This window comes from Athene noctua, chromosome 3 (genome assembly GCF_965140245.1).
Source record: "Athene noctua chromosome 3, bAthNoc1.hap1.1, whole genome shotgun sequence".
Taxonomy (NCBI): Eukaryota; Metazoa; Chordata; class Aves; order Strigiformes; family Strigidae; genus Athene; species Athene noctua.
The window spans coordinates 26858221-26884066 of NC_134039.1; the positions used below are offsets into that span (position 1 = coordinate 26858221).

The 25846-nt window shown below is 43.1% G+C and overlaps 1 protein-coding gene across 2 annotated transcripts; it reads right to left on the reverse strand.

Annotated features, from left to right (window-relative positions):
- Positions 1-283: 283 nt before the first annotated feature.
- Positions 284-18806, reverse strand: PRDM4 (PR/SET domain 4). Of its 2 annotated transcripts, XM_074902378.1 has the most exons (11): positions 18528-18806; positions 16768-16901; positions 15912-16097; positions 13030-13824; positions 9827-9976; positions 8472-8590; positions 7647-7732; positions 6334-6461; positions 5473-5787; positions 2805-2973; positions 284-1421 (listed from the first exon to the last, which is right to left on the reverse strand). In XM_074902378.1, exons 1-11 carry the CDS (start codon positions 18536-18538, stop codon positions 1112-1114), a joined length of 2403 nt encoding a protein of 800 aa, XP_074758479.1. In that variant the 5' UTR covers positions 18539-18806; the 3' UTR covers positions 284-1111. The 2 variants fall into 2 exon arrangements, with proteins under 2 accessions (XP_074758479.1, XP_074758480.1); XM_074902379.1 differs by lacking the exon at positions 18528-18806 and having other exon boundaries at positions 16768-16906.
- Positions 18807-25846: the final 7040 nt, after the last annotated feature.

A 25846-nucleotide genomic window follows, 5' to 3' on the forward strand; every position in this document is an offset into this window, starting at 1 on the left:
CTTTCACAAAGGAACCTCCAACTACCTTGTTGGAGAGCAGAGCTCAGCTGACTGGTTTTTTACAGCCAGAGGTGCCACACAGCAGATCTACAAGGTTTAAACACCAGTTCTTAGCTGTGCCTGTTCATGGAGGGTGCTCCTACCCTGACCTTGTCCCAGGAAAGCTTGGCAGAGGCAGATGATGAAAAAGTGGTGTTATTTCTCTTAACACCTTTATCAGAAATAGGAAATAATTTTCTGAGAATGTATAAACATTGAAAAAGAACATTAGAAAAGAGCCACATCTTTAATTTTTGTTAAAACAACCAAATGAAATACATCTTCATTCCATAAATAGTATTAGCAGCAAACCCTCCCATCAATCTAGGTGGTAAAAGGTTTACAGCACAAAAAGTAATATATACTATAAACACTCTCTGATCATCTGTAAGCCTCTTCCCTACTGAGTCTTTACCTCTTCACCTGCTTATATGTTCTAGTGAACTAGACTAAGAAGCAATATTTGATTTTCTGTAGTGGGGCAATTGCTTTGTCTGCAAATGCTGATTTTTGCTGGCTTTTTAAAAAAAAAAACAAAACAAACAAAAACCCCACAAATCTTTTTTATTTATTTTTAGAAGGAAACCTGAGCATTGACAGTCTTTGCTCTGTGCCAAACTACATCCTTCAGTTAAAGTATTACAAAAAAAACCCCACATCAGTTGCCACCACCATTTTTTTGTTTTACTTACTGTCACAGCTTTGGCAGTTAAGGACAGTTGGCTCATAATGTCACTCCAATTACTTGACCTCATTTCTGGTTTGTGGCTCTTGACTCCAAGGGCTATGCAAGGTGTGTCATATATCCTGGCACTGAATGGAAAAGAAGTATGCATACTGTGTGTAGAAAACATCTCCTTGCCTCATTTCCTTCTTAGCAGTAGTCACTTGTATGTGCATGATCCATTCTCATTCAGTGTTTTGGCTACAGAGTTTATTAAGCAGTGGTAGTGCAGAGACCAAAACCGAAGGAAAGCTCCTCATTTGACATATGCTGTTGACTGGGGGAACAAGGGAGAGGATTTCTTTCCTTCCCCAGTTTTACCATCCAAGAAAACTTCCCTCTCTCTTTTTATTTGTTTCTGGAGAGGGCATCACCTGTTGAATAGACTCCATTGTTCATCCTACAGTCTTCAGTCCTCATAGAGTCTAGTAATTCCTCCTCTGATTCCTCTTCCTCTTCCTCCTCTGGAGTAGACAGGCTGGATGTGGGGCCTTTACATATTTTTAAGTGGCGAGTGAGGTGATATTTGGTTAGATATGCCTTGGAGCATTTTTCACAGATATAGTCCCTCTTTCCTTCATGTGAATTGAGATGCTTCTTCAGGTGATTTGTCCTCAGAAACAGCTTGTCACACTTGGGGCACTTGATCTGCCGTTCTCTGCAAGACATGAAGAAGTTACAGGCAGCTGATACTGTATTAAATAGTGGGGTGATGGTGACAGGACAGGTGAATGAAAGAGTTAGTCTTACTCCTAAATATTACTTCCAGTATGCTTGAAGGAGAAGCAGACCAGAAATAACAGCATTGTGGCAGCGCTGAAGTATAAATACTGCTCAGTTTTCTCTCACACAGTATGTACACAAAGCCCCTCTCCTCTGTTCTTCACACCCACGGCCCCAACATCATAGGCAAAAGGCAGGCTTTTTGGACTAACTGCTAGCTTGTAACCAACTGTTTTTCTTTTCTGATGATAAAGAAGTCTACAGCAGTTTTGTTTATTTTTAAGACCAAACTCTGGTTAAACTCTGTGTTTTGGCAAGGGCAATGTTACCATGGTAGAAGGAGTTAGTCTCCTTCCTTCCCACCCTGCATGAATTGGGGGGGAGGAAAGAACAAAACAGAAAACAAAACTGCTGAGTGCTAACAGCCGTGAGTCTGTAAATACTAAGAAGAGGCTTACCAGGCTGCAACAGTCAAATAGTGTAGACAACTGTGCAAAACACGTCAGCAGTGGCGCTTTTGGCTATGGCCCTAAGAACAAGCAGCAAAGCGAGTCTGTCTGTCTGCCTATTGCTTACACTAGCTGCACTATGCTGTCTCCTAAGCAGAATGACAGAAGCAGCAATCGACTACAAGTGAGTACAAGAACCAGATGCTGACAATAAAATAAGCAGAGGGACTAGCTCTAGGTAATAAGCCTTTAAGGGAGGACCTTGTATTGGGAGTAGCTAAACAGGACAGAGGGATTCTCACAGCAAAAGGAATGATCTGGCCTGGCAGAGAGCTGAGGGGCTGGGAGAGACCTGTAGAAAACTGGAGAAGGACCTGGGGGTTGGCACTGACCACGGGCATCTCCCTGCAGGAGGACCAGGAGACCCAAGTGCATGAATGAGACCTGGGGGAGAGGTTAAGAGCTGGGAATGGCTGCACTGCTGTACCCCACCGGTGCAAACAGAAAGAGACTTCACTAACAAGCTGCTTGGTGAGAATAGCATTGAGGAGTTTATGATTTTTCATGGTCATGCTAGGATGTGAAAACAGTTCTCAGCAGAAAACTAAATGTAAATCAGTTAACCCTCCCCTCACGTCAAAATGGTGAACACTCCAGAATGCCATTTCACAAGACAAGGGGCATGCCTGGAATTTACTGTGTCGTTAAAATACTGCAAACACTAGAGTAGGACAACTCCAGCCAGGAAAAAGGAATTTATCCAGATTGACTTCTCTGTCATCTTAGAGAATGAGGGCCAAACTATTTGCAAACTGGAGATTCATTTTTATTGCACTGGCCAGTCCAACACACCCTGTGAGATCACTTACTGTGTGTGAGTGAGTACATGCTGCTTGAGATCCTGCCTCCGCATGAATAGCTTTTCACAGTAATCACACTTCAGATTCTTCTCCCCTGTGTGGATGACCATGTGCGATTCCAGGTGAGCCTTCTGGGTAAATGACTTGTCACAGAGGGTACAGCGATAATTCTTCTGACCTGTGATTACACACATACACCCACAAATTGTCAGTCAGTGTCCCAAGAAATACAGTAAGCAAACAAGCCTGACCACTTCTTAAGAATAAAATTTTACCCTGAAGAAAGGCAGATTCTTTGTGAACAGGACTTGTTTCCTCCTGCAGCTCTTTCAGACTCAGCATAAAGGCCTACCTAGTTACAGTCTAGATTCAGCTGTGCAAAAAAAAAAAAAGGCATCTGACTTCATTTCATCGTTCCCAAAACTTTTCAGCCCCTAGGCCATGCCCCCAAGCCAAAAAAAACACTTCAATGCTACTGATTCGAACCACTGAGCCCTTCATGGGATGTGTCGTTCTGCACTTTGTCCTTCTAAACACCCCAGATTCCTCTTCCTCCAGTGCTTGTGATCAGTCAGCCTTTCGTATAAGACAAGACTTTCTGCTTCTTGTTTAGATCAGCTGTGCCTCCCTGTTCTGCATATCAAAACATCACCAGTATGCTTGTAAATCTTCCAGCAAAGAGATTCAGGCAAACATTCAACACTAGGCTTATTAAATATGAATTCTTGAGTGACAATAATGGTAGACTCCTTTATAATATTAACCATGGTAGTCATGTCATTACTGTACATCAGTACATCCCCATCTCCACTGATTTCCCACAGGAACTGTATCTGATGCCTTACTGGAGCCCAACCACATTTAATGCAGTGCATTGCCTTTGTCTAGAAAAACAAGTTCTCAAACACACAGGTACAAAGCTCATTGGCTCTTTGCTAACTTCTGTGTTTTATCCCATTTTTCCATTTATCTGTAGTTCTTTCATTATTCTTTGCCAGAAATAGTTCAAAACCCCTGCATGCTATGTGAATTCAGACTAAGTTTGAATAGCACCTGCATTGCTATCCCACCGAGTGTTCTGTGGTTGTATATACCACACTTGTACTTGATCAGTTTATTAAAACTCCTCCCTACTGAGCCCATGGCTTCCTATGCTTGACTCCAGTGCACTGAACTCCCAGTTTTATTCCCTTTCCTGCTTTATGATTTGCATTCTGTGATTTCCACCTTACTGAGAAAAAATAGTGGCAAAAATATCCACACTGTCTATTGCTGGCCTGTATTTGTCCCTCGCTCTCTCCCCTGTCCACACTCTGTTAAATCCATGCCTTTTCATACTTCCTCTCTTCTTACACAGCTGAAAAATCTTTCAATATTTTTTTTCCTCTTCCAGCGTTCATTCACTGCTCTGTTGGCAATTCTCCCTTTATCGCCAAAGCTTCCAGTCATATCCAAATGCCCACAGAAGTCAACAGCATGTGCAGACTTAAGTTTTAATGAGTGACAAAGCTGAGCCTTATCCACATGAGTCTAACCCCACAATCACCAATTTCAGTCTTGGGCCATTTTCTTAAGATGAGAAACAATTCAAGTGGGGAAGAGGAGAAAGATCTCAGCCTCATATTTAATTGAGTGCACAACTGTCCACATTACAAGCTCTCAAACCCAACTGGCTTTTTCTCATGACCAGAAGGGAACCCTTGTTTTATCATAGCTGCCAGCACTGGGTCTGCTGTGTGGGGTAAAAAGGTTTTCTGTCTCCCAGATGAAGGCCAAGACTTCTTCCCAACTGTAATCAACTTCGACTCATCAAATGCTTAGACATAGCACTATCAGCCAGAACACAGGTCTACATACTGTTCTAGAAGACTAAACCCAGCGCAGTCCTATCCCATGCCACCCAGGACTCTCTCACGCAGTGCCCAGGCATTAGCTGCGGTCAGCATGGACTAGAGATCATTCCTACAGACAGTCAGGATGCTACCCATTCTTAGAAAGGTAGGTCGAGGGAGATGATTCTCATTCTCTACTCAGCTCTTGAGAGTAGTGCAGCCAGTTCTAGGGTCCCCAGTACAAGAAAGAACGGACCTGTTAGAGCTGGTCCAGAGGAGGGCCACAAAAATGATCAGAGGGCTGGAGTACCTCTCCTGTGAAGAAAGGCTGAAAGAGTTGGGGTTGTTCAGCCTGGAGAAGAGAAGGCTCCAGGCAGATCTTATTGCGACCTTCCAGTACTTAGAGGGAGTTTATAAGAAAGATGGAGAGAGACTTTTTACCAAGGCCGGTAGTGACAAGACAAGGGGCAGCAGTTTTAAACTGAAAGAGGATTGATTTAGATTGGATATAAAGAAGAAATTTTTTTATCATGAGGATGGTGAGGCACTGGAACAGGTTGCCCAGAGAAGATGTGGATGCTCCACCACTGGAAGTGTTCAAGGCCACATTGGACAGGGCTTTGAGTGAGCTAATCTACTGAAAGATGTCCCTGTCCATGGTAGGGGGGCTGGACTAGATGATTTTTAAAGGTCCAACCCAAAACGTTCTATGATTCTGTGTTTCTGAGAGCTTAGATTTATGGACACAAGCTATGCCCTGCCAACTGGCCAAAGGATTAGAGAGAACAAGTCCTGTCCCTATGTTTTACTAGCACAGGCATCTTTACAGAGTCCCCAGCCCTTACCTGTGTGTATCTTGAGGTGTGTCCGTAAGTTGCTAGGATCACTGAAAGCTTTGCTGCAGAAATCGCACTTGTGTGGCTTCATACCCATGTGCCCCATGAAGTGGACGTGGAGCTTGGAAGGGGAGATGAAAGCCTGGGGGCACATGGAGCACTTCCACTTCCTTTCCTTGCTGTGGCCTGGCCCATGGCTGCTGCTGTGCCCCTGACTGGGGAGGTGGCTATGAATATGGCTGCTCAAGTGGGCCTTGAAGTCTGCATAGGAAGCACATTCCTTTCCACAGTGGCAGATGTGCACGTCTGGATGTTCAGGGACACCTTTGGGCACAAAAGCATCACTTTTAATGAGGCACAGCAATGCCTAACAGAGCGTGAGCATGATCCATGTTAACACTTTTTCTGTGGTAGCAAAGCCAGCTGCAGAGATTTTCACCCCTGTTCCTTTCAGCTCCGGTGGCTGCTCTTCAGTTCTTTTAGGTGGGCCATTTCAAATATTTTGGGGGACCAAACATTGGAATGATTTTGAGCACAGCTCCACCAAACCTAAATTATCACAACTAAAGTGGGGGAGAATAGGAACATCTTCAGCTAGCAAAATCCCCTTAGCACCAGATGGATGAACAGAACAAAACCAACCTTTTTTGTCTAAAACTGCAATCATTTACTCCTGATCAGTGGAATTAGACAGTGAAATGGTTTTTTCGAACAATGGTACTCCTGTAGCCATGAAAGGAAATTATGACATGCACCACTAGGAACTGAGAAGGAACATAATGCACTCCCAAGTTACAGTGCCCAGAGATGGCACTAAAAGGGAATTCAAACTGAGTACTCCCTGCAAAGCCAAGATGACCGCTTACTTACCAAGCTGTTGTGCATAGTCCCGACTGTAATAAAAGAGAAGCTCGTGTTCAGGCGGGATATCCCGAGAGGTGCAGAAGTAAATTTTTCCATCGTGAGGATAAGCTACCAGATTCTGCTCTTCCCGGTTCCTGTAGTAATGAGAGTTATGAAAAAAAACCCTCCAGAAATAATTACTTTTTAAAAAAGAGAAAAAAAATAAGGAAATTCCTATAAATCAGTAATGAGAGAATCTCAGTGCTTGTCACCACATTATAAAAACTTTCACGTCTGCCACTTCTGTCCTTTTTTATTAAAGGAAAGGAAAACAGGACCTTGTGAGCCAATCTGCTCCACCAAATTATAGAGTTTTCAAATCACTGTGGTATCTTGCTGAGAAAATTATTAATAGACATTTGAGTGGGTTGAGAGAAGAGAGTTTATGATCCTTAAGAAACTACAAAAACATTTTTTTTTTCATATTAACCCACTTAAGAAATAGAGAACATGAGGGAGAAATAGATAACATGAGGGAGAAATAAATACCAGTAAATTCTTAAAGCAAAATTATCTTCAAAAATAACTCTTGCAAAGCATTTCCAAGATGTGTTAATTCATCTTCTGGAGCCATATCTTGCATATGTTTATTCCCAGTATCTGAAACCAGCAAAAGCTGTCCCCCACTGCAGTAGGAGATCAAACATTAACTTCTTGACGCCTGCATATGGGAGCAATGAAATGAATTGCAGGGGAAAACTACTTTGCATCACAGAACAATAGGAAAGGTTCAGCCTTCTCAAGGGACCATGTACGGAGCAATACTGAAGCCAGTCTGGACAGTTTTCATCATAGGCTCCAGAAAAACTGAAAAGGACAACTCTTGCAAGCTGTAAGAGCTTGAAACATGGCCAAAAGAACCCCGGGACACTTTAGTAATTAAGTATTAAAACCAAAAAGGCAATCAACATCATCTTCACTGATGTATCCAAAAGGAATGGGATAGAGGGAAGGCAATAATAAGCAATACACAGTAAGCTAATATAAAAAGAGCCTGGTTTAAAGCTTTAGAACATGGGAAACAAAGTACACGGGGGCAGGTTTGGGGCTGTTTTACTATAGCATGTGTACTGGTTCCCCCATAACATTCTCCACTGGGTGCTCTATTTCATTCTCCCCACCAGACCAAGATGCCTAGATAACTCCTTGAATGTCCCTTGGTCCTGAGCTCATTACCCAACTGCACAGTCAGTGCAGCAGCACACATTATCCAACACAGCCTCCTATGAAGCCTGCAGCTCAGACGCCAAGGTACTTAGCACAGTGCAAGTGGTTCTCACCTGGCTTTGCGGACAAACATCATCCAGTTACATTCATTTTCATCAGTTGTAATGATGCAGAACTCCAGGACACCATTGTGATAGAACTACCAGGAAAAACAAATGCACTCTTAGGACAAAACACAGCCACAAATACAGTGAAAGCCAGCTTCTTTCTTGAAGAGAGGATGTGTTTACCTAGAACAAGCCAGGAGATCTCCATTGCCATTGCCAAGACCACAGCCCCATTCTTACTCCTTACTTTCCCCTTCACACAGGAATCTTGACCTCTCTGCTACCCAGGAGGCTAGGAAGACTGTTCATCAGCATCTTTCCCACACACCACCTTTAGCTCCCAGCAGAAATGCATTTGGCTGCTTTTCTTACAAGCCAAGTCTTGTGAATAATATCTGGGCAAACAGTATGTGTTTTATTTATATAGATCAGTTTTACTTTCTGAACATGAAATAATGTGAAAAAGAAAGCTTTAAAGCAGCTTTCCTAAAACAAATCATTCACCACCTGGGGGAACTTTCAATAAACAATGATACAAGACAAACAAGTGCTGCCTAGTAATTCATATACAATCTCTGCTGCAGCTCCACACAAATACTGGAAACCACATACAGTCCTTTAAAAGAAAAGGCATTAAAGAAGCTTGTTCAGGATTGATTACCAGCATATTACACGATATACAGTTCTGCTATGCTGATATCAAGTATTAAACAAACTACATTCATTTTTATTTTTGGCAAGGATGGTAATGTTAAAGCTGCTGTGTCATGTGGTGGCTTTCACCACATAAAGGCATGCCTGCAAACTCTGTGAACTGTAACATCCACTGACCTTCCAGAAGTGACTAGCTGCTTTGTCTGTCCAGTCAGCCACCTCTAAAGAATGGCTCTGCTGCCCAATCAAAGGTCCAAAACAAGTCCTTACAGGAACAGTTTCTCGTGTCCACACACCTATCAGTAGAAGACCAAAATCTACAGAAATCAATTATTTAAACAACTAATCATGCATAACAAAGAGGTGGGAGGTTTATGAGATAATGCTCCAGGGGTAATATCTAGGCATAAGATCATCAAAGCTTCTACTTCACATGTAAAACATACCTAAGGCAGAGACAAGAACCACCACCACCACATGACACTATTGGGAGCCGCTTTGTTGTAATTACAAATATTTATTTTGTTTGTCAAAAGCAAGTAATTTACTTTTCAGTAAGCTATAAAACTAAGATCCTAGCCACCTGTACCAATTAAAGTTTTCATGGCACTTTCTGCAGAAGCAAAAAATACTAGTTTCAGTAACTACATTTCGCCTACCTAATCCCCAGGAATTTCCAGAACTGTTGCTGGGCATTGTTAAGCAGCTTCTGCATTTCTCCCCAGAGGCAGCTGTATTTCTGTCATGGGCAGAGGGATTCCTGCATGTATATTATTTATTATTAAACATTTATATATATATATATATATATATAGGTCTACATGAATACACTAAATAGCTTTCACGAACTGGAAACTAGTGCAGCTTGGAAAGAATAGATGTCTTCTACTCTCAACAAGCAGCATCACTAAGCAAGCCAATAATCACATTCTTCTTTAGCCTTCAGATCCTTAGTATTGCACTGTACTCTTTGATCTCCAGGTGACAATGACATGAAATACAGTAACAAGGTCCACATCCATTGACAAAGGCACAGTCTACATCCCAAATGTAAATGGGGGGGGGGGGGGGGCACAGGGGACGGGGCACGACACAGGAAGAAAAGAGTCACTAGTGATCAGTACTCCAGTGAGAGCACCCAGAGGACCCACAGGTAGTAAACCAAGCTGATGAACAAGCAGACAGAAATCTCTATCATTTCTAATTGGTATCTTCCCCCAACCTGCAATTGCTGTAATGTTTTCTTATCAAAACTGTGCTTGGCTGTTTAGCACATGACCTTGCTTGTGCTTGACCTTATGAAGTGTTTCAGTAATGTTCTGTGGCAGCACCCCTAGAATCTAGATGAAGTCTAAACAGTAACCAGAGAAAAAGAAGCTCTTGCATAATGTAACTCAGGGTGATTACAGAAGAGGGAACCACCTCTCTGTTGCACCTTTCTTTCCCACATTTAAATCACTATGGTGTTGGATTTCACACAGTAAGTGTTTTTTAAACCTCTGCATAGAAATGTATAGCAATCTGATTCTTACCTGCTTCAGCTCCCATGATAGACTGCCGGAGGACAAGCTGCTTAGGGAGAGAAAGCCTAGCTCGGCTCTCTATTGGTGTGTCAGGGACAAAGGTGACGGGCCCATGATCTGGGCAGTCTGATGGATATGCCTTGTCACACAGCGTGCACCCTGCAGAGATGGGAGGGGACAACATGGATTAAAAAGATGCAACAGCCCCCACGGTACAACCAGCTCCCAACCAGTATGTTCCAGCTCAGCTCCTGCCAAAGGCTGCTTCTGTATGTTTTAGCTTGTCCTCTTTACTAGCTTTTACTCAGAAGAATACGAACTGTATTATTCAGTGAGATGGGCACCACAGTACAAGTCAGTGTTCCTATCCAATTCAGATCAAACATGAGGATCTCCACCTGCCTTCATGATGGCAGATTAATCACCTAGACTCTAGACTATCCCTACAGAGGCATTCTAGCAATGGGACAGAATCCACTCTCCATCAAAACTACTGCAAAATGGATGGTAGTCTCCCCAGAGCTGGCAGTAACGCTGATGACAGAAGAGCTATTTTCTCTCTCATCACAGGTGAAATGACCTTTATTGGCAGAAAAGTCCAAGCCTACCAAACCACTTTCTAACTCATTATGGTTTGGATTTTACCAGGAACACAAGAGTTATCTTGCATGTAGAACCTCAAGGATATTGATGCAAAGGGACAGTAAGGTCTTCTTTCTAAAATTTTTCTAATTTGAACCCACAAATTGCCTTATCTCCATTTAAATTCAGACAATGTGCAAATCTTCATGGCAAAAAAACCTGACCTCATTGCTGCTTCTGAAGGACTCACTGCAATAAACTCATACAGTACATCTCTATGGTGTGCCACTGAATGGAACAAAAAGAGAAGAATCAGTAGCAACACAACCAATCTGTCATTCAGCATATGTACTGCTGAAAAATAAACTACTGAAAGTATTTGGTCTAAGAAATTTGGGAAAAAGTACAGCATAAAATGCTCTAATCTAGAAAAACTATGTCATTTTTATTCTCTATGAATGGAGCAACCAACACCTACTCAGCAACCCCCCTCCTGATATAAATCATTCTTCTGAAGAAAGATGCTCAGCTAAATTAAACAGGATCTCCACAAAGACCTTCTTTGGCCTCTTGATGGCCCAACTCTAGCACAAAAGACCTATTACAGACGTAGTCTTCAGCAGGCATAAACAGCAGCTCCATTATTACTTGTTTAACGAGGTTTTTGGGATGCTCTCTTCACACATCAGGGTACCATAATCTAACCCCATACAAAGTACAGTTTGAGCAACTATACAATTACAGATAGGAAAGTACTTAGAAAATTATTAGGTAGAGCCTATATAAGCATTGTTCATGTGCACAGATGACATGTACAGTGACAACAACCAGACCTGAGTAATGAGAAACACTATTTGAAACAGGTTTTTTTAAGCATTGCCTAGCACAGACCACTATGGGTCTAACCCCAAGGAGAGGCAAAGAGGAAGAAAAGCAAGTTCTAGGCATGTGACACTTCCACTTGGAAAGGTTTAGGGATTCATACATTTTTAAGAAGTTGAGAAAAAAAACCCTACATTCTACAGGAAGCGAAATATACCATTTCTGTCCTTGCCAAATAATGAAAAAAAAAAAAAAAATCACAGTGATTACTTCTTTGATGTGGATACCTAGAACTGTAAGCAAAGATGACCAAAAAAGGGCTACTTAAGCTTTTGCAAACATTAAGGATTGTAGCAAAGGTACACATTTCTTCCCACTTAGGAACAATGTACAAAGTTTTCTGAAAAAGGCCCTGACTCCTGCCTTTGCAGTGAGGAAAAACCACTGAGAGGCTCTAAAACAACTCCTCTTTGCTGTCACCTATCTGGACACAAATTCATGTTTTATTCAGGAGAAGTTTAAAAAGAACAACAAAAAAGTTAAAATTTAAACCTTCCCAAGTCAAAGATGTATTTTGCAAATCACATGAAAGCACTGGGCATGCAACAGCCGTTGCAGCATACTACCAATGGGGAGCATCATCTGGGAAACCCCTTAGGTCTATTTTAAGTGTAGTGACAATAAACTGGCACATCAGATCTCACTCAGGTGAATAAGACATGCGATCTCACCACCAGCATGCTGGATATCATAGTATTTTGATCATTATTTCTTCCAACATGCAATAGATGCTGTGCATGAGCTGTAAAACTTTTCCTCTAGGAGCTGTAAATTCATCACTGTTCTACACTCACCTAATTTTAAGTTATATTTTATCCCACAGAATAAAAGTTCTAATTCAAATGTCTGACTATAGACTTTGCATTAAACAGCCCCTCTATCACTGCTAACCAAGGTACTATTTCTTTCCATTTCTTAAAAAATGTTCTGCAGGCAAGGCTTGTCATAAGGCTCTGGCAATTGTAGGTCCTGATTGCATGCAAAAGCAGTGCTCAGCAATGCTACCACAACTAATAAAATGCGAATATAAAAGCTGGCCTTACGCTTCAGGGGTGGGAAGTTCAAATCTCTGTTCCAGCAAAAGAGAACTTCACAGTTCTCAAACACCACTCCTTGAATGATGACAGAATTGAGAGAGCAGTGCTCCTCTCCTCCTAGGAGATCAACTAATCTCTGGACTGAAGTCCTTTTTTGAGAATAATTACAAATATTAAAAACTTTCCCTCTCTGCTCTTTTTTCCAGCAGATCTTGTTGAGAACATTTTCATGATGATTGTTCATGGTTTAATAAAAATTTTGCAAAATCACATAACATCATACTCAACAACTATACCCACTTGATGAAATATATGGCTTGTGGTGGTGTTTGTTGTGGGCTTTTTAACAGAGCAAGAAGAGTCATTTGTGATGTGACTTTAAAAAACAAAAGTCTCATTGCAAAGGATAATATCAGCATATCCAAAAGGCAAGAGGTTCATAAAGAACTCAGCTTCCAACCTCAAGGCAACGTGGGAGATGGATACAAAGAGAATGATGCTAAAATGTCTCCTATTATGACTACTTCCAACTAGTGTCATTTCAGCAGAGTTAATCTGCCACTGCAGATGTTTCAACTTTTGTGGACTTGTTAAATAACTAAATTTCTTTCAGCAGAAATCTGTAAGACTAGCAACAAGAGTTCTGTCATCCCACCAGACAACAGCTACATAACAAACCCTACCCCAAGAAAGCAGGAAAAGCCCACTCACATATAGTAAACAAGGTTGCCATGTTCTCCTTGTTCGAGTTGGAGTCTTCCATTTGCAGAGAGGATGGTACGAAGGCAAGATTGTCTGCAGACACATCCACGTGACTTGGCCCCATGGCTACTTCCTGATTTATGGAAGACACCGCCACAGGCTCGAGGCTGAGGCCCACTTCGTGCAAGGCTACCGAGTCCAGGGAAGCTAGGTTGTGTGAGGTAGAGAGCGCCACACTCACAGAGCTTGTGCTCATGGCCACAGTATGAATGGAGTCATTTAGTGTGCTGTCCGATATTCCTGTCACCCGCTCAGCGATGTGGTTGGGCTCCATGACAACAGGGAGTTCCAAAGTGCTACCATGAATGGGAATGACACTGCTGTGTCCCACAGCGTCCGATGTCAAGTTACTCCCCACCGTGTCTACGGCTAAAGGTTCATGGCTCTGGGAGCCATTTGGAATCTGTGAATGATCCCCGGCTACATCATCCATTGTAAGCTCCTCTGTCATACCATCTGCAGAGATAGGGCTGGTTACCCTTGAAACGCTCTCCATAGTGATTGTAGTATCCAGTGCTACCTCGTGGCTGTCACTAGGATGCAGGTTTTGGGCACCATGGGTGTTCACTGTGCGGGAGTCCATGGAGACAATCCCTGGTTCCAGTCCCACGGTTCCACTGGGCTGATAGGTATCTAGGGCTGAAGGATTGCTGGAGACTGACAATGTTGGATTGCTATCAACATTTATAGTGTTGGGATGAATGTACTGAGGTGGAGGTCTGTCAGCCAAGTAAGATAAGATACCTGACAGAATGAGAGGGAGAAAGAAAAGAGAGTGAGATGGCATCAGTTTTCAAATCTTGAACAAAAATACCCCATCATGGCAGCACAGTAAAGATGTAAATCCTTGAAGATACGTTCTTTACATTATGTCCAATAAAAACCCACTAATTCTGAAACACAGCTCACAAACATATGCCAACGCAACACTCTTGTGAAACTATCATTTGACAGCAAATACAGAGTTTCCATTCAACTGAGCAGGTCTCTAGTTACTTGTCAAACTCTGAACAGTCAAATTTCCAGCGGCATTTAAGCTAGGCTCCTCAGTACAAAGACTAAATCAGAAAGAAGTTTTTCACGTTAGGCATAATTTTTCATTCTCAAGAAATAGCTGACAAAGGATGAGGGACTGCTAGTGGAATCTAGTAGTTGATAATCCCTGGTTCATCTTTGCTAGAAGAAGTAGAAATGGTTCTCAAGGATACATCCTTTTTGCTTAGGTATTTAAGTTTTAACAATGACTACTTCCTTCATCTAAGACTAAGTGACACAACTGTCCATCTCCAAGATCACCAACTGCTATTCTGAAGAACAAAGATAAGGTCTCTCTAAAGTATCATGAATCATCTGATGTCTTTCCTTACATGAAAAGTATGTTGTTTCTCCTAAAACAAGAGCCCAGTTAAATTTAAATCAGAAAGTCTCAACATCTTTTCTGGTAGTTCTGGGAAGCTTCTCAACATCAAACAACCTTGGAACTTAAGATACAAAGAAACACTAACCTGTATTTACATACTATCAACTTCTCTTGTTGGACAAAGCTAAGAAAAATCTTTGGAGGAAATACATTGCACATTCTAGTAAAGAGTACTTCCAGCAGAGACAGAGACAGATTTTTGCAGATTCTGCGAGATCTGAGTCAGCATGTTTCTTTTTGACCTTGAACCCTAAGAGCCATTTGTTCTGTAAAAGTTTTCCATTCAAACATGTCTGTAATTACACAGATGCAAATACAGACGCTCTTTTTGCAGCATCACCCTATTAAAAATGCCTAAGCCAAGAAATGGACAGTTAAATTTAACCAGCTTACATCACATTTCTGCATGCAAACCTGCCTTGTGGCTTGTACAAGGAGGATCCTTGAAGGCAGTAAGATGACTGACAGAAGAACCCTATGAAACATCAGACTAAACATCATGCAAACTAGAAATAGAAAAATACATTTCTGCATAAATTATTACAGCTCAGAAGAATGGCAAATACTTTTGGTCCTCAAATGCACTGTCTCCTCCTCTACTCTTTGCCCTCAAAATGGGCAGACATGTAATGCAGTTGGAAAGGTTACTCCTAAGCAGTTGGAAAGTTCAGCCAGTAGTCAAAATGTAGTTGGATGAGAGCTGATTCTTCTCCTAACCTAGGCTGAACCAGCAACACTCACTGGCTGACCTTGAAGAAGTTTATCTACCCACTTCTACCCTGTTAATCTTAGCTACAAAACAAAACAAGGACTATATTTAAAGCTCAGATTTCTATGTCATCATATACTAACATGTCAAATTCTACATTTATATTCTAACACACATGCAAGAGAGGAATCAAGATAGAAATCGGTATTTTAGGCCTTTGGAAATCAACCTTGAACAAAACTGATGAAACACTATGCCATGGGCTCAATGGGTGGGAAAGAGCCCAAACTCCTCAGCTGATGGCTTACTTTTTTTTGAGCTTTGAACTACTGTAACCTACAATTATGTATATATTAAGTACTGCTTCAGACTACAGGAGGAAAAAAAAAAAGCAGCAGTTTTCAAACTACAAGCCATTTGACATAGAAACCAGGCATGCTTTGTTTTCTGTTAATCTTAAAAACAGGAGGAGGGATCAGAGGCTCGGTTTAAGTAGAAAATGCCCTGCAGTTCTCTTAGTAGACATATATAGCAACAGAGATCTGAAAATAAAAGTGTGTAAATAACACAACAGACTCCAGACAAACTCAGGGAATTTACAGCTCTGCAAAACAGTCAGTTTTGCCTGCTTCAGGACAGAAACAGGTGGCCCTTAAAACAATTTCTCTCTCTGTTCCCATCCATCAGCACCAGACCACTTACCAGGTAGAATGTGTCTGAAATAGCTGCTCTCCAGGTGAGGGTATGGTGGCGGAGGTAGGGTGTAGTTTCTCTCTGGTATACCACACATCACTCCTCGATCCCCAATACCCATTGGGAGCATCAGAGACAGAGCAGAGGGCAAGGAACTCAAGGAGGGGCCCAAGTTTGGAATTGCAACAGGCAAACCTGCAAAAGAAAATGCCCATTTAAATTCAATGGAGCTACCTGAGAACATACCTATGAACACACAAAACAAAGAGGTTAATAATTCCTTGGGAGCTCCCTATGGAAGTACAGTATTGTACTGTCAGAGTAAGATGTCAAGCTTCAAAGAAAGGATCACAGTTATCGCAGCACTGAGAGGCATGCCTAAATGTGACTAGATCTTTTTTTGGATGTTATGTAGTGCCAGCTTCTACTTTACAATTGTAATGGACTTTTGTCTGTGTAGTTCCCTGACAAAAAAAAACCCTAGGAAAACCATTTTGCTTTACAGGTAAAAACCCATTATTTTCACCTGAGAGAAGATACACATAGATGGAGGTGGACTTGCAGCTAAAGTTCCTATTTCAAAGGATTCTGCTGCCACCCACTGCAAATCCGTGGAACAAAACCCCATTAGAACAAAATAGGACTCCCATTAACGCATAAGCCTGGTAAGCACACATGCCTTCTGCTTTGCCCGCATAAGCAATGGTTTATGGTCTATCCTTCCCCAATTCTACATCACCTCATTACCTGCTAAAGACATGACTTGCTATCAAAGCAAGCACTGCTACCCAGTTATGAACATTCCTGTGACAGTAAAACACAAAGCATGAGCTGCAATAGCCTTTGTGGGAACTTTCCCCATTACCTGGTGCTGGTATGGTGTTGTGTGTGGGTGATGCTGCCAATCCCAAGTGACTCCCTGAGATGGGCAGGGCATTGCTCACAGAGGATGAGGTTAGCTGGTCCATCCCTACAGGACTCAAGTTCATTTCATTCATTCTGGGGAGAAGAGAACAGAAAGGGGAGGGTAAAGAGAAACAGGAGTAAGCATTCCTGATTACTGACTGTACTGTGGTGAAGAAGGGCTGAGCAAACAAACTCAAAACCAGATATTGACACATAAAAGCTCTGCCTTAGAAAGCTAAGCATAAAGCTCATCAACCACTTACACTGTGATCACATCACGATCAATACATATTGATCATATTAGATAGCAATAACTAGGATTAAAAAGCCAGTTCAAAAAGACAGACCACAGCTTTTTCCTCACCATCCAGAAAAGAATCTCATTCCTTGTAATCAAAGCCACTGTGATTAAAGTATTGTGAACACTAATCAACTTGCAGGCTGAATGTCACAATTACTTGAACAATGGCATCTGATTTATATTATGACTACTGCACACCGCACTCAAGTTCAAAAAACAGTCAGGGGAGAGGAGGGGGAAAGATCACTTAAAACTGGTAATGGACACAAAGTGTCAGTTTGAACCAGGCCAACAGAGACAAGAGTCACCTCTGCAGGTGTGTGTGTATTGCATAGAGTTTTAACAGGCTGCCTCAGGCTGGTTCTGCAGACATGGCATGTGGTCCTACCACATTAAAAACTGGCACCATGGATGACATCAGAGCAATCAACCAGTGGCTCTTGAGTACCTGCACCTCTCAAGCTACACAAGTGGGCACACACGACATGAATGGCTGTAGAGCTGCAGAAACCACTGGACTGCCCAACAACTCAAATCCCCAGCCTTGGAAAAAAACATGCCAGAGAAACCAGGCACATCTGTCCTCTGGGATCTCAAGCTGCACATGCAGCCTGAACCAGTCCATGGGGATGGGGACATGAAGGAGACACGGTTGCCTCCCACCTGTCAACAACTCTGCAAGCTCTGCCTGGCCTTAGCTCTGCCCACCCTGGCACTCCTGACCACACACCAGCTCTAGTCAGTGGTTTGTAGGGTCAGAAAGACCAGCTGATCCCACAGCTGCCACAAACCCCTGCACCAAGACTGAACAGCCTCCACACTGACCCAAGCCTCTCACATGCCCTTTGCAAGCTGCAGGCCCAAGCTCTGCAGTATCAACCAAGAGCTGGAGCTTGGATCGCCACTCCAGTAAGGAAAGGTACTGCTCACCCTGGAAAAACGGCCAAATACATCAAAGTCAAGGAAGTTAACCCGAAGGTCTGAGCTACACAAGCGGAGCCGCCAACTTTCATGTCACTTCTGCCCGATTTTCACATCGCACGGCCTCCCAGCCTTGTCAACCACCCCGCCTGCCTCCAGGGACGGCTTGGCAGGCAGAGTGCCGAGGGTCCATCTACCCGGCGGGGCCACCCCCGTCCTCGGCCCAAACGGCTGCTCAGGGTGGCGATGCCCGAGGGGGGGATCCACCACACCCGCCTGGTGCCGAAGGGTGTCGAAGCACCGGGGCCAAACCTCGGGGCCTGCGGGAGGCGCTGAACGCTTTAGGGACACCACCCCCCCCTCCTCGCCCCTCGTCCCCTGGGCCGAGGTGCGCGCCGCCGTCGCAAGGCCCGCGGTGCCCGTCCCCCGCCTCGCCCGGCCGCGGTCCCGCCCGCCTGCCCAGGTCCCCCAGCCCCGGCGGACGCGAGGGCGCTCACCTGGGGTGCATAGGGCCCGGCACCGGGGCGGGGCCTTTCCCGGCGGCAGAACGGCCTCGGCCGCAGCCGCATTAGGGCCCTCAGCCCCGGCCCGCCGCCGCCCCTCGGGCAGGCGACTGCCCCCGGCTCCGGCCCCAGCCCCGGCTCGGCCGCAACCACCACCACCGCCGCCGCCGCCGCCTCATGGGCGGGGCCCCTAGCGGCGCGGACCTAGCCGCGGGCGGGGGAGCGCGGAGGAGGAGGGAGAGGGAGGTGGTGATGGCGGCGGCGGGAGGGGGACGAGGGCCGTTTCCGGCACCGTGCGCCACATCCAGGAAGCGACGCCACCGCCCCCGGGCTCGACCGCTTCCCTTCTGCTGCCGCCGCCGGGGTCGGTGACGGGTCCAGCTCTGGGTGCTGGCCCGGGCCCGGCCGCCTCCGACGTGCTGGCGCGGAGGGGTCCGCCCGGGGGTGCCTGGGGGGCCTTCCCGGTTCCGTGTCAGGCCGGGCCAACCCTGTCCTCCTGGCAGCCGCCTGCCCGCCGCGGTGGGTCCCCGGCCTCGCTGCCCCTGCCAACCCCCCGGCAGCCGCCGCAGGACTCGACACCAGCCACCGTGCTCGAGGTCGGGGCCGGCCTGCCTTCGGTGAACCACGGCGGCACTTAAGCCGTTTTCACCGCCAACTCCCCGCCTTATTTCCAGATTATTTCTAGCACGGTGGGCACCACCGTGGCGGGAGAGCGGGCCTGGGAGCAGCCCGGGTACACAGCAGTTCTCCCTTTTCGGAGGATCATCTTGGCTGGCACTCCAGTCATAATGCATCATCCCTGCCTTGGTCGGCTGACTGAAAACCCTTGCCTGTGGTTTGACGTGCCACCTCTTTCAGAAGGGTATGATGCTTACTCTGGTTTTTCACACAATAGTGCCAGCTATCTTACCACTTTCTTAATACGTCCTCATAGCTGTTGTTCAGTTATCTATCATTTGTGGCTCATGTACAATTCTTGCTAAGGCTACATTGCAAAGGAATCTCTTGATGTGTACAAGTAGTTTTGTAGCTCATTTTCGCCTGTGACACGTGGATATTCATCACGTGCGTTGCTCAAATCAATTTCTAAGTTCCTTAATTGCTGGGGTGAACAGCTGTTTCCTGAAACACTGTAATGTGTTTCTGTAATTTGATCATGCCTGACACTTAAATGATGCCTCATTAAATGAGACATCCCTTGATAGGATGTCTGCACAGGAGGAAACATGGTATTTTTCTTCCTGCTACCTCTTGACCTAGAGAGCCCAAATGTAGGATCTGGAAGGATCATTCCAGTTCAGTACAAACCCATTGGTTCTTCTAGGTGGAAGCATGTTCTCATTTGGCTTTAGCTGTCACAAAGATAGACACCTTGTATACACTAGTTCTTCAAGCTCTCTCTGTAACTGAAGGGGAGAAATAGGCTTCAGCAGAGAGTTCTTCCTGCCATCCTGAGGTAGGTATCTGCGATGCGTAAGAAGAATTCCCTTTGGAGGTGCCTCTCTGTGTCTATGGCCTGTAACTGGGACCTGCATAATCAGTTTATCTGAAATATATAACCTCTGGAGGACTACATTTAGGCAAAGTAAATACAGGTGTCTGTCACTCAAAACAAAAAGAATGACCTCATTTACGTTACCACATATCCCACAACCTCTCCTCTCCTTTTCTCCACTAAACCAGATAATCCTTACTCTGACTATGACTGAGTGTATCTGAATTGGCCCACAAATATTATTTCATCAAGTCGAGAAAGAACTCATCAAGTCTTCAGGTTTTTGGGGACTAGTAAGCTTGTGCTGATTTTTGCTTCATTTTTATGTGTAGTACCACATATTCACATGGTTGGTGCTAATACTTCACATCTTCCTTAGAAACTCCAGCAAACAACTACAAGCCCAGAAGTCTCTCTCTTGACATTCCATTCCCTAATATATAGGAGATAACTGGATACCTTCCATTTTCAGATGTCATCCTTACAACTTTGCAGTTATACTCAGTACATCTCAGTTCTGTCCTGAAATGCTAGGTTATCCCAAGTCTTCAGCTTATCTTAATGCCAATTATGATAGTGTATTTCTACCACAGAACTGCCCTGGTGCTGAAATCCTTGCGCTATTTCAACTAGCTGTGCTGAAAGTAACACTTTGAGCTTATGAGCCAGATTGGATGTAGTCATACGCAGGTAAAAGTGTTTTTTCCCACTGTCAAACATGAGTCCTCTGAGATTCCAGCTTTTTTTGTAGTCACTTTACTCCCTTGAACAAGTGATCACTACCAGTTTAAAGCACAAGTATCAAAGGAAGCCAGTGATAATATGAAGTGTCACCAAATGAGAAATTAATCTGTATCTACAGAGATGTACTTTGCATGCCCAAGGCATTGTGATAAAACACATCTGAGAACTATTTCTTCTGCAAAGGAAGACTTTTTTTTGTATATACCAAACACTTTTATTATATCTGACGTGTTTTGATAAGACAACTGCACTATGTCTCTGAAAGCATAGTTTATTGACATTTATAGCAATACTTGCTACATGAGGAACAAATTGCAGATCTATTTTTCAAGTTGTCTTCTGATCCTGGAGATGTACTGAAAGATAAGGGAAACTCATGAAACCACAGGGGAAATAGAGGCAGGAAGCACACTTCAGTCCTCCTTTGTAGCATGAGTGGATGTCCCTGCTGGACCACGCCCACACCTCAATATGATCAGTTCTCTTCTGCTATTGCAAACCTGCCCGTGGGTTCTTTCTCAGAGAGAGCAGAATTACACTGAATGAAGATTGTACAAAAAGCAGTAGTTGAAGCCAAACGTTTTAACATCAAAAATCCAAATTTCTCACCACTTTTTATTGGCTTTTCAGCACTTTGCAGGCCTATATTTTGGTGATAGTCACAGTATGAAGCCTGAGTAGTTTAGGCACAGCTCTCACTTCTAGCTATAGAGCTGGAAAGCAATGGCCCATGCTTAAGGATAAAACAGGATTAGAGAGGTACAAAACTGTTTATTCTTGTATTCCTGGATCTCAGTCTAAATTGTGGCTATTACTGTAATTCTGTAGTATGCCGTTAACAAGAGAAACTGTTTCACAATTTTATATATGTCAATAAATTGCAGCAGCCCAGACAAACTGTGATATGCATAATAAATATTAGAATTTAGTATAATTACAGCAGAGTAAAATATAACAAATACCCAGTGTTGTGAGGGGTTTTTTTAAACTCCTGATGTATTTTCTTCTTCTGCCTTCTCAGTAACGTGTTCACAGATAAAATAGTTGAGACATCATCTGTTGGGAAATAGGTGGACTTGCATGTGTTCAGCTGACTCCTGTGTTTCTACTACAATATTTCTACTAGTTACTTTCTTTTCAGACATAGAGGGACATGGTGTCAAGGAAAATCTGTTGCTTTGAGTAATTCAAAGAAATTCAAAGCAATCCCTGTGTAATGTTACTAGCATTATTCATGATTCTTGTGGGATTGTGAGTTGAGGGTTCTTCTGTACAAAGATTACATTCTTGTAGATATTGTGTTAGGATATATTCAACTAAAACCACAACTAAGTTATATCTGTAAGGAAGATGCCTCAATGTTTTATTTTGAGGTATGTTGGAAATATTTTCTATTCATTTTGGCTGGGTAATTAAGTGCATATAATGAAGTAAAAGTAAGAAGAGAAGGAAGTGCATTGAATGTGGCATTCAAACAGGTTCCCTTCATAGAATCATAGCAGCATAGCATCATAGAATCGTAGTATCATATAATGGGTTGGGTTAGAAGGGACCAGAGACCCAATCCAAACTGGCCTTCAAGACTTCCAGGGAGGGGGTTGTGGCTACCCCCTCCCTGGCAGTGTTCAAGGCCAGGCTGGACGGGGCTTTGAGCAACCTTCTGCTGAAGGTGTTCCTGCCCATGGCAGGGTGTTGGAACTAGATGATCTTTAAGGTCCCTTCCAACCCAAACCATCCTATGTTTCTATGATTCTGTGAAGGGAGACTGTTTAAATGCCACAGTCAATAGGGTAAGAAATCTCCCAGCATCCCCATTTAAACTTTGTATTTAAAAAAACCCCAAACAAAACAAAATATGTAATATAAATAGAAACAGTACTTCTGCCATTGTAGAGCAGCAAATAACACCTGATTTGTACCACCTGGAAAGCAAACCAGGCCATCTGCTTCATATCAGCATGGAGCATATTATGTTCTGAAATCAAAGCATCATCCAAGTAAAGGTGTGAAGGAAGTTAATTGGAGACACAGTGCGAGAAAGAAGATCAAAGGCTTGTCTTAAAAGAGGAACATTATTCATGTAGGCCTTAACCTACTCTTAAAATTTTAAAGAATGCATATTAGCCTTTCCCTTTGGTGGGCCAGTCCTGCTACTTTGAGGAAGTCTGCATGTGCAGACACGTTAAGAAGGGCCTGTTTCCTGCAGAAGTCAGTATGGGAATGATGCATTGCTTTAATCGTTCTTGCACTCTCAGCAATGACCTACAGTGGGACATAAGGTGCATTGGCCTTGCACTGGCTCCCTCACAGCAAGTAACATTAAATTGTCAACAAGATACGATATTAAATAAAAGCCCGTGGCATATTTTCTTACTTCTCTTGCACATAAACAAAATAAGACTGCAGAGTCCCTTTGATATGAGATTGGCTTCAATCGTTAAGATTAACAAATAACATTGACCTGTAATTTTCTTCATGTTTTTCTCTGAAGGATTATCAATATGGATTTTTCTGTAGGAAGAGTGGATGTCTGTTTAGCACAGGTGCACTCTGGGAAGTGCTGGTGACCTGCATTTACAATAAACACAGAAAAGAGGTCTGGCAGGAGAGAATGGTGCATTTGCATGACAGAACTGAAACGTAACCCTGGCTTTTGAGCATGCTAGAGTTCTGGCAAGGTCATGGAGATATGTGAAACATTCTGGCACCTGCAACACCCCCTCTGAGAGGAATGTTTCCATTTCCTTACAAGAATACTGCCAGAGAGCAACGTTTTAAATCTAATGATAACACAAATCAAATGTCCGTTTCCTACTTCCTATTTGCTTTGAGGCCAACATCCTCTTTGTTTGAAGAAAATGCTAAGTCCTGACCTACCTTAGTGCTACAGTGAATGAGCTATTTTCATTTAAGCATTCATTTCTGAAAACATCTACTGGACAACAGAGTTTATAGTGCAAGTCATAATGAAAAGTTGATACTGTTCAACTGTTTCCAAAGATTTTTTTAAAAGGCAGAAAGCCTTTCTTGATTGATCTGAAATGAGTTGTACATACCCGGAATGTTCCCCAGTAATTCTTGCTTCACACCCATACCTTCCATCTGAGCCATGGCACATATTTTAGAAAGACATTTAGTTGTGACTGGAAAAGATCTCAAACCTTCATGAAATGTATTAGCTAACTCTCAGGTAATGCTACAAAACCTTAAGGTTCAAACATCAGCTCTTGCTAGGCAATGTTTGTGATGGAGGCAAAAGTACATGGATAGTTGCCCTGGTTGTTGAGCCATTTTGGTGCTGATCCTGCCCCTGGCATAAATTAAGAGTCCAGGATTGGCCTCACTCATGTCTGTCTGAAACCAGCTGCCCGTACATTCATCATGCTTTGAAGATTACCACTGGTTTCTGAAGCTGCAGAATAGGCCAGCAAAGATACAAAGGCTGACTTAAAAACGCATGCTGATGTCATTGCTGCTGGTTTCTGACTCAGCAAAGACATAGAGGTGTTTCTCAGAGTAGAGGATGTTGTTTCAGTTAATTGTGCTTCTGAGATAGTTCGGCGTGACAGACTGATGAGAGTGCAAACTTTCACTTTGAGCAAAACAACAGTTTTAATAGAGCCTATGCCTGTACCTTTTCACATCTGTCCCTTCCCACAGCTCTCCCAGACCAAACATTCAACTTCCCCAAACTGACAGTGGGAAAAAAAAAGAAAAAAAAACAACCAAAAAAAAACCAAAAAAACCAAAAAACCCCCCCCCAAAAAAAAAAACAAAGAGGAAATTCAGTTAAATGTGAAGATGTGTTTTCAAAAATAATTGTAAATGTGGAGCTTTTGAATAATGTGGGAAAAGTTAAAGACCCTCCAGTTGCTTCAGAAGAAGATCCTAACACAACAGGGTATCTTAGAGGGAAGGAATAGATTACAACATTATGCCCTTATACTGCCAAAAGTCCTTGTCTTTTGTCCACCTCTTCACCTTGGCAAGCTGCAGGCAAACTGGAGGATGCAGCACAAATCTGGCACAGTCATGAGGGATTTTCAGCTCCCCAATTAAAGCAGTGTGTAGGGTCCATCAGGTAAGCCAATATCTAGGTAAACATCTAGTAATAGCTACACAAGGGGCAATCAGGGCATCACCTTTCTATTTGCTTATCTGAGGCAGGTGCTCAGAGTGATGACCAGAACACTCCTGCAATGAGCAGAAACATGAAAACATTTTTGAAAATGCTCATGTTCAATTTGTGAAATTCACATTTCTTTAAAAAAATCTCTCTTCAGGCAAATCAATCAGTTTTCCTCTTATGCTTGCATGTATGTATTCTTGATCTGACATGTCTTGCAACCACAAGAGAGCACTCTTTCCTTTGAAGATTTCTCAGCTTCCCCGAAAACTAGAGACATGCTGTATAAGTTTTGCAAACTGCTTGTGAGCTGTTTCAGTTAGAACAGAGCAGCCGAAACAACAAAGCTTGCAGTTGCCTTTTAGATTTCATTGTGAAAAGCCTTTGGGTAGTTTTCAGATGACAGAAGATCCTTGGTTCCTGAAAAGGAGGAGTTCTGCCAAAACTTTGAAGATCCCTGTAAACTTTGCAAATTACCCAGTTTTGGAGACAATTATATCAAATGATATCATGGATTACAATACATGAGAAGTGTTTAGAGCCTGGAAGATTATTTATGTTTGGCATTAACTCTTACGGTCATAATTTCAAGCAGAGAGAAAAGGAATACACAGGAACCCTCTAATTATCTTTTGAAATATGAAGATCAGAGGAAAAGAGGGTTTAAAGTGTGGAGTGATGGTTCTCCAAACTTGTCTGTAAATTAGCTGGCATCCTACATCTATAAAAACAACAAGGCTTAGAGCTGATTTCCAGGCGCAGAGTGGACCTCATGAGTCGTTAGCAGTGCTTTGAGATATACGTTTTTATATACCACAGGAGTGGTGTATAAAATTGCAGTCTGCAGGGCAGACTGTGTATACAAATGTTTCCTCCTTGCTTCGACTGATACAAGATTTGGAAGACAATTTCAGGAACTGACATTCCACTGGTGAGAAAAAAATAAGC